Raw genomic sequence first — 15,681 nt, forward strand, 5'->3', positions numbered from 1 at the left:
GGATACGCTTTCCTCAAAGAGGAAAATGGGCTCTTGCCCATTTCTTCAGGGTGGCCCCGACTTCCCCCATCCCTAACCCCACCTGTCGTGGACACCCACAGGCTGCCCAGTGTCCCCATTCCCCGGGCTACTGCCCCCAAGCCACAACTGGTTGACCCAGAGCCTCTACCTAAGCCAAAAGGAGTCAACAGGACTTCTTCACTTGGGACCAATCGAGTATAAAGCTCTCAGGTATGACACCCGTGAGCTACAAGCAGCAGTGTTTACATCCAATGGAGAAACTCTGCAGTGAAACAAATAAATACTAGAAATAATCAGAGACGGGCAGTAAACAGAAGGAGTCCCTATTTCCATAGTCCCTTGGGGTAGCCACGTGCCTGCCACTGGGTCCCCTGAGGGCCCCCCGAAACCCTGAGGATAAATTCCCTTTATCTGCGTACGTTAGTTCACATGCATTTCTATCACTTGCAACTGAAAGAGTATTAAAATACACAAATGAGGGAATTCCCTGGCAGTCCAGTGGTTAAGACTCCCCGCTTCCACTGCAGACGGCCCGGGTTCAGTCCCTGGTTGGGGAACTAAGATCCCGCATGGCTCGAGGCATGGCCAAAAAAAAAAGTAAAATGCATAAAGAATGCTTCCGTTTGCAAAGCCAGTTCTGGAGATGGCAAGAGATTTAAATTCTAAATATTGGTTAAGTGTCTCAAACTCTATTTCCACATATATTGATTGATTCAACAATAATTTATGAATACTTTGCCGTGTGCCAGACGCTGTCTGCTTTAGTCCTCACAACACCACCATGAAGTAGGCGTTATTATGACCATTTCACAGCCATGGAAACCAAGAGTCAGGGAGTGAGGTACCCAGTCACGTAGCTACTATGTAACACATTCAGCCCTAAAGGATGCTCTTTTTAAGTCCCTATTTTCTTGTAGGATCTCTCTTCTCCATCAGGATCAACCTTTGTTCCATGTCTTGGATCGCCAAGAGTCCCGCTACAGGGCCTGTCACCTCCTGCAGTCTCTGACATCCTGAGCCAGAGCTGAGGCTTCCTCAGCTCCAGAGCTGCCTGCTTCTGCACACAGCCTCACAGCTTTTTATCCCAGCAGCGTTTGACCACATAGATGCCATCTCTATCCAATACCACTGAACACTTCCTGCCTTGGGTCATCTGGGAAACCAAAGGGAAAAAGTCATGAAATTGAGGGGAAAAAAAAAAGCTTTTCTCAGGCATGATTTCTTTTTCATCAGTTTTCAGACCCTGCCCAATCAGACGCTGGTCCTGGAGAAGAGCTTGACCAGGAAAGGAAGTGGCCACACCCAGCGTGGCTCTGAGCTGTTCCCAGAATCTGTTGCTCCCAGACCTCTCAAGAGGGCAGTGACAAGTGACCTGCTGCGTGGTAAGGAAAGCGGGAAGGAGAAGGACAAAGGGTGAGGCTTCGGAAGGAGGCGTCTGAAATGTACAATGTACGTGCAACTGGGGTGAAACTCCAAACGACTGACACGTGAGAACTGAGCCTTTTCCGTTAAAACCAACTCACCTGGGAATATCTTCTTCGATCGTTGCACATCCATAAAGAAACACGATGACCCCGATGACGGATGACGGGATGAGGAAGGATGTATATAATCCCAGCCAGGCAAAGTACAGTCCAATTTTTTCTCCAAAATACTTTCTGGAAAAGGAAGAAAACAAAACGTACTGAGAAGACCATAGAGTTTCCTTCTTTCTGTTTGCTCTAAACCTGAGAATGGGTTGAAAGAAATGGAAAGGGACAGAAGTTACATGGGGAACAGGGGACCTCAGCACAAGGAATCAACAACTTGTCTTTTCTGAAATGAATCACATTCCATTAGAATCACATATACACACCTGTCCTGGCTGTTCGTGTAAAGTAGCTGCAGGAAGGAATCCAGCACTAACAGCAAACTGAAAAAAAATGCCACACGTTTTGGCATCTTTACCAGACAAACATGAATAACATATCGGCATTTCATGAGTGTCACAGTACTCAACCCACAGAAAAACACACCTTTTTGAAACTAGCTTATTTACACAAAACACACAAATTGGGGGGCATGTATACTGATATATACAGACGAACAAAGATGCACTCATAGAAAAATGACTAGAAGAAATTCGATAAAATATGAGTCATGGTTTCTTTAGCTGATGGGATTATGGGTGGTTTTTATTTCTTTATTTTTTTTTTATCTTTCTGCATTTTTAACTCTATTTTGTTCATGAATTACTTCTAAAATAAAAAATGATTTCTTTTAAAAAGAAAAGGTACGAACCCGTATCTTTTTGTTCCCCACTTCATAAAGTTAGTAAATGACCACATAAAGCCTCTAAAACGGGGTTTTCCTTTTCCCTTAGATGAATATTGATTATGGATGCCTGACGAGAAAATACAACCCACAGAGGAGACGTATATTCTATTTCTCACGAGCCTCCGATATAAACCACAGGAGGGAACAGCCCACCCGTTGATGGAAGGACTAGAGAATAAGAGGAACAAATAAAATCTATGTATCCACCACCAGAATGCTGCTTCCACTTAGGATAAAGACACTGCCAGGAAATGTAGCTTCCACCCTAACAACAAAAATCTGTTAAATCAAAACTTTTCGTGAGGGCTTCCCTGGTGGCGCAGTGGTTGAGAGGCCGCCTGCCGATGCAGGGGACACGGGTTCGTGCCCCGGTCTGGGAAGATCCCACATGCCGCGGAGCGGCTGGGCCCGTGAGCCATGGCCGCTGAGCCTGCGCGTCTGGAGCCTGTGCTCCGCAGCGGGAGAGGCCACAGCAGTGAGAGTCCCGCGTACCGCAAAAAAAAAAAAAAAGCAAATACGTTAATGATTACATTAAATATAAATGTACAAGAAACCCACTTAAAATATAAAGGTATATATAGAAAAAATGTAAAGGACTGGAAAAAGATATACCATGCCAACACTAATCAAAAGAAAGCTGATACAAACAAAATAATCTTCAGAACAAAGAACATTACCAGATATAAAAAGGGACATCAAACAATGATAAAATGGTCACTTCATTAAGAAGGCCTAATAATCCAAAGCACATACAGTAAAATACGTGTGTCAGATGCATAGATCAAAATGCATGCAATAAAAACTGATAGAACTGAAAGGATAAACACACAAATCCTCCAGTATAAATTAGAGATTTCAACACTTCCCTTCAGTAGTTGACAGACCAAGTACAAAAAAGCAGTAAGGATACAGAAGACACTTCAAACCAACTTGACTGAATTGACATTTATACAACACTCCACCAAACAACAACAGAAAATACGTTCTTTGCAACACACATTCACTAAGATAGACCATATTGTGAATCATTAAGGAAATCTAATAAATTTAAAATAACTGAAATAATAAAAATGTTGTACCGTGACCACAACTGAATTAAACTAGAAATCAACAGCAGAAAGCTGTCTGGAAAAATCCCCAAATATTTGGAAATTAAACAATATCCTTCTACATAACCCATGGGTCAAAGAAGAAATCACAAAGAAAATTAGAAAATATTTTTGACTGAGGAAAATAAAAACACATATCAAAATTCATGGAATGCCATTATACTTAGAATGCCAGTAACAGAGAGAAATTTATAGCATTGAATACTTGGTATTAAAATAAGAAAGTTTTCTTTTTAAGTTCGTCTAGAATTTCTTTTATTGAAGTATAGTTGATTTACAATGTTGTGTTACTTTCAGGTGTGCGGCAAAGTAATTCAGTTATACATATACATATATTCATTCTAAAAAAGAAAGCTTTAAATCAATCATCTAAGCTTGCACTTTAAGTAGAAAAAGAACAAATTAAATCCAAAGCAAACAGAAGGAAGGAAATAATAAAGGGGGGAACAGAAATAAATGAAACCGAAAAGAGAAAAATCAATGAAACCAAGAGCTGGTTGTTTGAAAGGATCAATGAAATTGATAAATATTTAGTCAGACTGGTCAAGAAAATAAAGGATAAAACACAAATTACCAATCTTGGGGGGAAAAAAAGAGACACCACTACAGTCCTTTTCTTCCGTGTTAGTGAATGTGACAATACTAGTTGTTTTTTCAAGGGTGTTCATCTCACCTTCTCCACTAGTCTATTACCCATGTCCAGCAGAAGAGAGGGGAAGAGAGAAGGGAGGAGACAGATGAGACATAATAAACACAAATTCCCTGGTGCTTTCATCCCGATTGTCTTGTTTCACCTCATTTTTCATTCTCCCAACATCTTTTCCAGGTGAGAACACTGACACTCCCTGGACACACAGACTTGTCTAAGGTCACGTGGCCAGCGCCTGACAGAGCAAGAATTTGATCTCTTGGCACCTGACCCCTCTGTGTCTGGTGCTTGTGCCAATGTAACAACAGCAGCAACAGTGACTGGTGTTTATCGGGGGCTAATTATTTGCCAAGCTCCATTCTAAGAAGACTACAAATATTCTTATTTTTTAGTCCTCACAACCCTCAGAGGTAGTATGTTATTATCCTCAAATTATAGATGAGGAAACTGAAGTACAAAAAGTTGACTAACGCAAGGTCACACAGCCAGTAAGAAGCAAAGACAAGATTCAAATTCAGTGAGTCTAGCTTGAGATTCCAGCTCTTAATGTCCACCTTATACTGACTTCTAGGAGGAATTTCGAGAAGGAAAGGAAATGGATGAGCAGGAGACATGCCCAGGGCAAATTTGCTAAGTTCTAAAAGAACTACACCTAGCTACCCATCCATCCCCCATCCCCAGCAACGTCTTCACGCTTTTTTCCAGCTCTGAAGCTTTCCCATCGCAGCATCCCATCCGAGGCATCCAGCCACTCAGAGACGTAAGATTTCCCTGACCACTCTCCTAACCTGTACTGTCTACAAATCTTCTCTACCATTGCCTCTTAGGCTTTTGCTTACGGAGCCGATCTGATAAATTAAATCCTACTGGGATACTTTATCACTTCTTCCAGGAAAATGTTTGCATTCCAAGCTTTACGGAGATACAACGCCTTCACCTCTTAAAGGAAGGGGAAGAATATTTTGAGGTGTTCTTCTAACTGCCCCACATATGCAGCAGACTACTCTGTTTACCCATAAAAACACTACTGGCTGGAGAGGGGGACAGAAAGCCAGAGCACAGAGCCTAGATACCTCGGAAAGGGAGACAGGAAGGTCAGAATGCATGAAGGTAAGAACAGATGAAACAGAGAAGGATGAAAAGCCAATTATGTCACTTAAGGGAAACAGGACAGCAGGGCTGAAAACTCAGATGCCCCCAGGAGCCAGGCGGGAAACATGAATGATTGAAGCAGGCCAGGCAGGACCAACCAAAGCATCTCCAGCGAAAAACTAGAGGGCTCATGTCCATCTATGGGGAGCAGTAGGTGCTCATCTCCAGCAGCCCAGGGTGACATGTGGGAAGATGAGACCAGTATTACCAGATCTTACAAATTTCTGAAAAAAAAAAAAAGCTGGAAAACTGTATTTCTCCTAATTGTTAAATGTTGGCAACTAATTTAACTGAAAACAATGTACAACCCAAACGCAAGGCACTGGAGGACTGAACAGTGGATATTAGCTGGTGCCTTCTGTGGAACAGCAGAGATCACAGGACACAGGCTCTGGAGTGGGCAGGGCTGGACAAGAACCTGGCCTCTGCTGTTTCCTAACTTGGGGAAGTCTCTTAGCTTCTCTAAGCTTCATTTTTCCCATTTGGAAAATATGTCAATGTGCAAGTTAAATGAGCAAGGTATACGAGGACACAAGTCAGCAAGCAATAAACATTAACTGTTGTGCAGGATATTACTCTAAAAATTGACGTGTACTACTACATTAAAATGAAGAACCTCTGTTCATCAAAAGACACTAGTGAGTGAGTGAATGGGAAAAATACTGACATACATACGTCCCACAATGGACTTGGATCTGGAAAACGTGAAAAACTTCCAAAGCTCAATAAGAATTAGGCAGACAATCCAACAGAAAAATGGGCAAAAGACCTGAAGGAATACTTGGTTAAGAAAAGGCACCCAAGTGACCAATAAGCATATGAAAAGGTGTTCAGCGTCCCTAAGCATCAGATCATCAGGGAAATGCAGATGAAATCGCAATGCAATACCTCTGCACACTCGTGGGAATGGCAAGAACGAAAAAGAGGGAAAATACCAGTCTTGGAATTCCTCCACGTTTTTCCAAACGCTCACAAGGTGCTGGTGGGATGTGCACAGGTGGAGCCTCTTTGGCAGGTGGCTTGGCAGTGTCTGCCAGAGCTGAGCACGGCCATCCCCTGTGACCCTACAGCTCTGCTCCTCAGTACCTGCCCAACACAGATGGGAATCTGTGAGCTGAAAGACGCACCAAGAGAGTTCACAGCAGCACTGTTCATAATACCCCGCAAACCGGGAGCTACCCAGATGGCCATAAGCAACAGAATGCATGAATACGTTCTGATACGTTTGCCCAACAGAATATTATACAGCAAGGAGAATGAACAAAAACACACAACAATATGGACAAGTCTCACACCTATCATCTGAACAAAAGAAGCCAGGCACGAAAGAATTGTTGTACAGTACGATTCTATTTCTATAAAGTTCAAAAACAAAATAACTGTGTTAAATACAAATGGTCATTAGCCCAAGGAAGGCAGCGACTACAAGGGAACGGGATGAGGGTGGGGGACCTCGGGCGTTAACAATGTTCTTCCTTGATCTGGGTAATGGGTGTAAGGTTGTGTTCAGTTCTCAAAAACTCAGTGAGTTGTATATTTTTTGCACATTACCTTTCTATATGTACATTATATTTTGATTTTAAAATGGTTTAAGGAGACACCACATGTCCTATAATCTGCAGGCCAAAAGACTGCCTGGAGGGCATCTTACCCATTCCCTTGCCCTCAAGCCAGACAGCACGTAATCCACGTCAGGCGTGCATATCATTCAGGCTCAGACTGTCAGCAGCCCTGAAAGGGGAGTTTTTATCTGAAGGCAGCTCAGAAGGCCAAGCAAAGACAAGTCTTCCAGACCAAGGTGGCCAGCCCTGAAACCAAGGCGGTGACGGAGGCCAAGTGACGCCCGCCCCATCCTCAGGAGACCAGAGTGGAGCAGGAATGGGTATGGGAGGGGGAAGGGGGGTAGCCATGCCAGCCAGAGGGGTAACTGCTGCTCTCAACACCCCCAAGCCCACATCACGTGACGCGGTGGCAGGTGGGGCACCCTCCTTCCTGCTCTAACAAAAGCTGTCAGGCTTTCCAGCCCCTCAGGAGATGGATGACAGGCACACAGATTCAGGTGCCCGTAACAGGACTGTGGGCAGGCGCAGGGACGCCGCAGAGATTCTTCTGAGCCTTTAATTAAAGTTCATAAAGGCTGGTTCTCTGGAAGTCAGCCCGGAAGTTCCCAGCTCCAGAAGCCAGGCAGCCAGTGAAGGCCTCTCCCTGGTGAAACGTGAGATGGGCCAGCACAGCTTTGCCTTCTGAGTTGCCTGTATCCTCGGCGGCCTGGAGATAACGTGAGCGGACTATGGTTGATGCGGGGTCAAGACTGGAGAGCAGGGGAGGGACGGGACATTCACTCAGCAGGGACCACGGGCCAAGCCCTGAATTAAGTGCTTTATACACAGTATCTCATTTAATGCTCACACCAAACCTTACCAGGTGAGTTAAAAATTAGTGTTAGGATTAAGGCTGGATTCAGGCGTGCAAAACGGTTCAAGGTGACTGGGTCTTTTCAGATTTTTTAAAAGTCTCTTTGGCTTACATATTCACTCAATTCAAAGTCCAAGCTCCCATCAGAACGGTCTCTTCCAGCACAATGAGTCTCCCCCACCAGCCCCTTTATAAGGCAGCACCTAGGCGAGGGGACGTGTGTGCATCCTTACCACGGGGGCAGGGAGGCAGCTTCTGGGGAAGGCTGTCCCCTGGAATGTCCTGGGCTCGGCCTCGGAGCCCCGCGCCGGTCTCTGCCGCCCAGAGCCGAGCTGGGCTGGGCGGCCCCCAGGCCGGCAGGGCCCTACGGGGGCAGCCAGCGGACACCCACGGCTCGAGCTGCGTCTTCCCGGTCCCAGCCCCTGCGCCTCGTCAGGTCTGCCGGTCCATGAGGACCTCTGGATCCTCCAGGCCCTATCTGCGGGCTGTGGGCTGTAGGGGGCGCTATTTCAGGCCCACGTACCTGGACGCCTCCCTCGGCTGTGCCCAGTCAGCTGCCCCGGGCAGCAGCAGGATGCGCTGGCGTGAGGCTGGGCTCTGGGCTACTCTATAGGACCTGTTTCCTAAGGCTACGCCCTAAGGTGAGGTGAAAACACTGAGCGCTAGGATTCACCCCGAATATCTAAGTGTCTCCATTCCTCTCGCCTCTACCCCCACTCCTAATCCGGAGCGTTTGACCCCAAGACAGGGAGGGGCCAGAATAATGACCTCTTGACTCCTACCCTTCTGTGCGATTGTTCTTCTCTCCTTATAACAACCTCCCCTCATTGGAAAAGCGTATTTTCCCTTCCTGGATGATGGGACTTCCCCCGTGTCTTATCCCCTCCAGCCCCACTCCCACCCCATTCCTAGAGAGTCCGTGCCTCCCCCTTACCTGCCCCGGGGCTGGGAGACGGGGTGGCAGAAAGGCTGCTGGAAAAGAAACCCAAGAAGAGAATCTATATCGAAGGGATTTCCACGCTCTGGGGGCAGATATATTTGCTAAAGAATGGTGTCGATCAGTTTCTTTCCCCAGGACCCACCATCCCAGGACCTGCAGCACGTGGTCCTTCTCTGCAGTGAGTACAGACGTGCCCGTGAGAAAGGATCCCCATGCCGCAGTCACAGGATGGCAGGTTCCCCAGGACTCTCCCTCAACCTGCCTCCCAAAGTCTGCCTTCTCATCATTGGCCTGACAATCCAGGGCCCGAACCCAGCCCTGTGTGTGGGTGGGAAGAACAGCTGGATTGTCACCCCTCTGCCAGAGCTGACAGCAGGAACCGGGCTGCATCTGCGTCTGCGGGGCTCAAGCCAGCAGACACAGCCACTGGCTCCTCTGATCAACCATCCGAGGCCAGGAGACTCTGAGTTCTTAGCCGTCCCAGGGAGGCCAAGAGAAGGCCCCCTTCTGGCAAGAAAATTTTGCTAATATGGGGCAAATTCAGAAAGTACAGTGAAAAGGGGCTGGGCTCAGACTGGCAGGGCTGTGAAAATCAGGCTTAGCTCGAGTCCTAACATTAGGAGACAACACAGACGCTAGCGAACGGGGTGGGGGCTGCTCCGAAGTTCCAGGGGGAAAAAAGTACTCCTGGGCATCAGAGCACCCTAAGTCTTGAACACTCTTCTATGAGACTGCTGTCAAGTGCCTCCCTCTCCCCTGCCAAGTCCTCTCGTTTAAAAGGCTTCCAAATAAAGAACAGTCTACGAAGCAAGAGGACCTGCGGGGCCAGGCTGATGGGATGCAGGACCAGGAGCCAGGATCGGCAGGGCTGACGTGGTCCATCCCAGGCCCTGCACGTAGCAGATGTGTTCAGAGGGGTAAACAGGACCAAAGACCCAAGAGGGCCAGGGGCCAGATGTGCGGGGCATCCAGTCCGGGGGCAACTAGAGAAGGGAGGTGCAAGTGGCAGGTGGAAGAGCCAGGCAGATGAGAAGTCAAAGCTGAGAAAGTAAGTTAAAGCAAGAGAAACAAGGCAGGAAGAAATCAAGCTTCCAGAAACCACAGCCTCGGCAGGATCGTCTTCAGAATCCAGGAGAAACACTAAAGGCATGTTTTGACCCGAGTCTTTCTACTGCTTTGTGTGTTTCCTTCAGTGGGTGGGTGGACCTAGGTTAGCAGCCATGCCTCCCCATCCCAAAATAAAATGAAATAGCTTCGTCCCAGGGGATCTGCCTAATGTTTTGCGTGCATTATCTCTAACGATCCTCACAAGAATCCTGTGAAAGGATACAGGGCTTGGCAAGCAAATGGAGTCCTTGGATGAATGAAAAGGTTCCTTCCTCTGGGAATGCACGGCCCTACACAGAGGTATGAGGCTTGGGGAGCAGAGCGTGGTCGGGATTTCAGGCTCCACAAGCCCCCTCAGCCAGGGACCCATGGACTAGGCACGAAGTTCACAAGCCTACATGGCAGTCCTAGAAACAGGCATTATACCTCCATCTAATAAATGAGCAAATGCAAACGTAAAGATGAAATACCTCGGTGAAGTCATTAGGTTGCAGACAATCCAAAAACTCTCATCTGTTAAAGTCCAAAAGCCCCCGCTCTTAACTACCACACCACACCGCAAAGCAAAGAAGAAAATCTTATAAGAGTTAACAGCAATGGCTGTAGATTCCCAATGACCCTAAAACAGTCAAGAAAAGCTCATTTCCGGGCTTCCCTGGTGGCGCAGTGGTTGAGAGGCCGCCTGCCGATGCAGGAGACGCAGGTTCGTGCCCCAGTCCGGGAAGATCCCACATGCCGCGGAGTGGCTGGGCCTGTGAGCCATGGCCGCTGAGTCTGTGCGTCTGGAGCCTGTGCTCCACAACGGGAGAGGCCATGACAGTGAGAGGCCCGCGTACCGCAAAAAAAAAAAAAGAAAGCTCATTTCCCAGTTATGAGATTTATCCCCAGTTCATGGGATGGAACCAGGGAAAAGCAAAGTATTTGTGTTTTTCCAGGCTGTTGGTTTCCAATCTCACGATTCCAGCCTACTTGGCATTTCCCAATGGATGGCTAGTAGGAGTCTCGAGGTCAATGATGCCAAGGTGGAACTCTGGGTTTCTCTGCCACCCCTGACACACTTAAATTGCCCTCCCCCATCTTCCGAATTTAAGTGTGCAGAACCCCAATCCAGGTGCTCTAGACAAAGACACGGAAGTAATCGTTGTTGAGTCTGCTTATCACGATCCACATCCAATCCTACAGACGCTACTTTCAAAAATGCACCAAATCCAACCATGCCTCCCCCCTCCATCACTCACACCCTGGACCAACCACTGTCATCCCTCACCCGGGTCACTTCCACCCGTGCCCCTGAAATCTCTTTGCTACACAGAAGGCAGAAGTATTCTTTTAGAAATCTGTCGGATTTGTTCATTCCTCTTCTTGAGACGGTTTTAGGACTTTATATCACATGTACAATGAAACCCCAAATTGTTTTCATGACCTACAAGGTCCTTTTTGTTCTGGGCCCAAACCCCTGACCGCCTTGAAACAAATCCTGCTTCGTTTTCTCCTGCTGTCCCCCTCTGTGGCTTGGTTCCAGCTCCTGGATCTTACTGTCACTCAAACACACCCCATCTGCTTGCACCTCAGGGCCTTTGCTGTGGCTGTGCCCTCTGCCTGGAACCCCGTCCTCACACTTTCACATTCATGTCCTCACCTCGTCAGTTTCTGCTCCAGCGTCACCTCCTCAGAAAGGCCTCCTGGGTTCACCCCATCCCAAAGGGCGCCTAACCTCTCCTCTTGCTTCACTTTTATTCGTAACACTTAACGTTACCTAACATTTTTTCTAAATTTGTGTTTTCATCCATCTCCACTGCTAGAATATAAGCTTCATGAGGGCAGACTTTTTCCGTCCTGCTCACCATTGTTCCCTTAGTCCCGAGAATGTGCCTGGCACATAGCAGTAGCTTAATAAGCATTTGTTTAATGGATGCTAAGTCCTGACAATAACCCTATTAGGTGGTTACTGGGTCTGTCCTTCTTCTTTGCGTAAGCTGAGCATAGCTCAGAGAACTTGAGAAACGTGTGTAAAGTCGCACAGCTAACGAGAGAAGGATCCAGACTCCAACTCAGAGCGGCCTGATTTCAAGCCTACACTTTACCCCTGATGTGTAACTCTTGGGTAACACAGTAGAGGACAATGCAGACTTGAGCCTCCCAGTTTACAAAGTATTATGATTTATTTTCTAGGACTTGAATAAAATACTATCAACTAAAGTGGAATTCTCCTCTCACTGGTTTACAAAACCCTATGACCTCCAGAAGCTCATTCACGTCAAAAAAAAGCAGTGATGGCATCTGTTCCAATTTCCATTTGTAAAAATGCAGTACATACAATAATTATTTAGACATTTTCTGTTTATTAATGAGCAGCGTGACAGCTTCCAAGAACACTTCACATGGTGATCAGAGGAACGTGCTCACGCCTGGTCCCCCAGCCATTTATCACCTAGTGGTTTTAGCCATTTTACATTGTTTTCATTTTCATTCTTAAATATTGTTTATTCTTTACCCACAACCAATCTTCAAATAAAGATGGAAACATAAGGAACACTGATGGTGAAATATAACGTGTTAATGCGGAGCCTAAAAATGGCAAGAAAGAATTCAGCACATATGCCTCTATATGATATTCACACAGATCCATAAATTTTATACAACTGATCAAAATTATTATATGATATATAAAGATATTCTCATTACCAAAATCAGTGATAAAGGAGGGGGAGCTGTTATATCCAATTGGCTTTTCGTTTACTGAGTTAGACTGTCAGAGGACGTGGCCAAGATGGCAGAGTCGGAAGGCCCTGAGCCCACCTCCTCCCAGGAGCACAGCAACATTACAACAGTTCACAGAGCGACTACTGATGGGAAAGACCAGAATCTAGCAGAAAAGATGATCAGCAATTACAGATATAAAGAAGGAGCCGCCATGACACGGGCAGGAGGGGCCGAGACCCCACGTAGTCCAATCCACCACCCCCCGCCCCAGGTAGGCAACCCACAAACAGGAGGAAAATGACAACTGCAGAGGTTCTGCACGAGGAGTGAGGGGTCCGAGCCCCACATCAGGCTCCCCAGTCTGGGGGTCCTGCCCTGGGAAGACAGGCCCCCAGAATGTCTGGCTTTGAAGGCCAAGGGGAGCCAGAGGGCTGTGGGAAACACAGACCCCTCTCTTAAAGGATGTTCACAAAACTTCACACACTCCAGGACCCCACGGCAGAAGCAGTAATTTGAAAGGAGCCTGGGCCAGACCCACCTGCTGATCTTGGAGAGCCTCCCGGAGAGGCAGGAGGTGACTGGAGCTCACCCTGGGGGCAGAGACGCTGGCGGCAGCCCACCTCGGGAGCTCCTTCTATCACGAGAACACTAGAACTGGCAAGCGCCATTATGGAATCCTCCCTCTAGCTTATTAGTGCCACGACCTGGCCCTCCCCACCAACCTGCTGGCATCAGTACTGGGACACCTCAGGCCAAGCGAAGCAACCAGGTGAACAGGGACACGGTCCCACCCACCAGCAGGCTGGCTGCCGTAAGGCCTCCTGAGACTATACCTGCCCCAGGACCTAGCCCTACCCCACAAGGGTCCTAGGACCCAGCCCCACACACCAGTGCACTAGCACATGCCCCAGGACACCCAGGGTTCTGCAGCCTGAGCCTCCAAGGCCTTTCTGCCCACCAGTGAGCTGGCACTAGCCTTGGGACCCTCTGGGCTTCAGTCCTGCACACCAGCCAGCCCACACCAGCTCCAGCACCCCTGGACTCTGCGGCCAGAGACCCCAGGACCTGGTGCCACTCACCAGTGGGCCAGCACTAGCCCCAATCTGGCATCACCCACCAGCCCCAGGACCACCACAGTCCTAACGCCCACCATATCGGAACCCAGCCCACTCACCAGCAGATTGGCGCCTTGGGCCCCTCAAGCCAGCCACCCACGGAGCTGGCCAAACCCATCAGGGGACCAACGCAAGTTTTGGGACACTCTGGGCTCCACAGCCTGATGTGTCAGGAACCAGCCCTGCCCACAAGCCCTGCCCACCAATGGGCCAACATCAGCCCTGGGACCCCCAAGGCCCTGTAGCCAGAGACCTCCGGACTTGGCTCTGACCACCAGAGGACCAGCTCTAGCTCTGGGACACCTTGGTCCCTGGCCCCACCCACCAGCAGGCTGACATCAGCTCCAAGATACCCTGAACCCCTCAGCCAACCATCCGAGGATCCAGCCCCACTCACCAGCAGGCCAAAACCAGCTTTAAGACACCCCAGAACCTGAAGTTAGCCAGTTCTTCTGGGGTGTTAAGAGCCAGCCACACCCACTGGCAGGCCAGCACTAGATCCAGGACCTCCGACCCCACAACCCACCCACCCCGAACACATCCCACCCACAAGCAGCCCAGCACTAGACCCAGGACCCTCCCAGGCTCAGCTGCCAGCCACCTTGTGACTGAGCCCTGCCCGTCAGCAGGCAGCAGCTTCCATACAAGGCATGGCCTGGCAACCAACTGGACTGGGGGGTCACGCCTACCAGACCACCCACAGTAGTCAGTCCACCACAACAGAAGGATCCACACAGCCCACGGAAGGGGCACCCCTACAGCATATATCTCTGGTGACCAGAGGGGAGTGCACTGATGGGACGCACAGGACCTCCCCTACAAAAGGCCACTTCTCCAACTTACCAAATACATAGAAATAAAAACGGCAAACTAGGCAAAATGAGGCAACTGAGAAGTATACTCCAAACAAAAGAACAAGATAAAACCCTAGAAGAAGAACTAAGTGAAGAGGAGATAATCAATCTACCATAGAAAGAGAACAAGGTAATGACTGTAAAGATGTTTAAAGAACTTGGGAGAAGACAGGATGAACAGAGTGAGAGAAGTTTTTAACAAAGAGTTAGGCAATATAAAGAAGAACCAAACAGACATAAAGAACACAATAAGTGAAATGAAAAATACATTAGAAGGAATGAGCAGTAGACTAGAAGATACAGAGGAACGGATCAGCAAACTGGAAAAAAGACTTACGAAAATCACTCTGGCTGAACAGGAAAAAGGAGATAAAGAAATGAGGACAGTTTAAGAGACCTCTGGGACAACATGAAGTGTTGTAACATTCATATTATAGGGGTTCCAGGAGGAGAGAAGAGAGGGGGGCCGAGAACATATTTAAGACACAATAGCTGAAAGCTCCCCTAATCTGGGAAAGGAAACAGACATCCAGGTCCAGGACATATAGGGAGTCCCAAACAGGATCAACCCAAAGACCACAATAAGACATACTGTAATTAAAATGGCAAAAAATCAAAGATAAAGAGAGAATATTCAAAGCAGCAAGGGAAAAGCTACAAGGAACTCCCATTGGGCTATCAGCTGACTTTTCGGCAGAAGCTCTGCAGGCCAGAAGGGAGTGGCACAATATCTTTAAAGTGATGAAGGGAAGAACCTAAAACCAAAAACACTCTGCTTAGCAGGCTTTCATTCAGATTTGATGGAGGCAGCAAAAGTTTTACAGATAAGCAGAAGCTAAAAGAGTTCAGCACCGCCAAACTAGCTTTACAAGAAATGTGAAAGGGACTTCTCTAAGCAAAAAAGAAAAGGCCACAACTAGAAATACGAAAATTACAAAAGGAAAACTCTTACTGATAAAGGCAAATATACAATAAAAGTAGTAAATCAACCACACACAAAGCTAGTAGAAAGTTTAAAAGACAAAGAAGCAAAATCATCTACATTCACAACAAGTAGTTAATGGATACACGAAACAAAGAGATGCAAAATATGATTTCAAAAACAGTACACATGGGGGATGGAGTAAAAATGCAGGGCTGTTAAAAATCCCTTGAATGTAAGATATCAGCAACCTAAAATAATCGTATATATATACGAGAGCAACAGAGATACAGACAAAGACAGAGACAGAGAGACACAAAGACACACACACACACACACACACACACACACACACACACAGAGATTGTTATATATAAA

General features: G+C 47.5%; 1 protein-coding gene across 8 annotated transcripts in view; it reads right to left on the bottom strand.

Annotated features, from left to right (window-relative positions):
* The window catches only part of ANO2 (anoctamin 2), a 336,711-nt gene that overhangs the window by 171,086 nt on the left and 149,944 nt on the right, over positions 1-15,681 (bottom strand). For 6 of the 8 annotated variants that reach the window (XM_089920173.1, XM_089920168.1, XM_089920169.1 and 3 more), the window contains 2 exons: positions 1,877-1,933; positions 1,545-1,679 (listed from right to left, as the gene is read on the bottom strand). In XM_089920173.1, the coding sequence (XP_089776299.1) occupies positions 1,545-1,679; positions 1,877-1,933 (192 nt within the window). The remainder of the gene's footprint in view (positions 1-1,544; positions 1,680-1,876; positions 1,934-15,681) is intronic. The other 2 variants (XM_089920170.1, XM_089920167.1) reach the window with 1 other exon arrangement.

Source organism: Delphinapterus leucas, chromosome 11, assembly GCF_059928025.1.
Source record: "Delphinapterus leucas isolate spDelLeu-1000000601 "Yukka" chromosome 11, BTC_Dleu_Yukka2, whole genome shotgun sequence".
In the NCBI taxonomy this organism is placed as follows: Eukaryota; Metazoa; Chordata; class Mammalia; order Artiodactyla; family Monodontidae; genus Delphinapterus; species Delphinapterus leucas.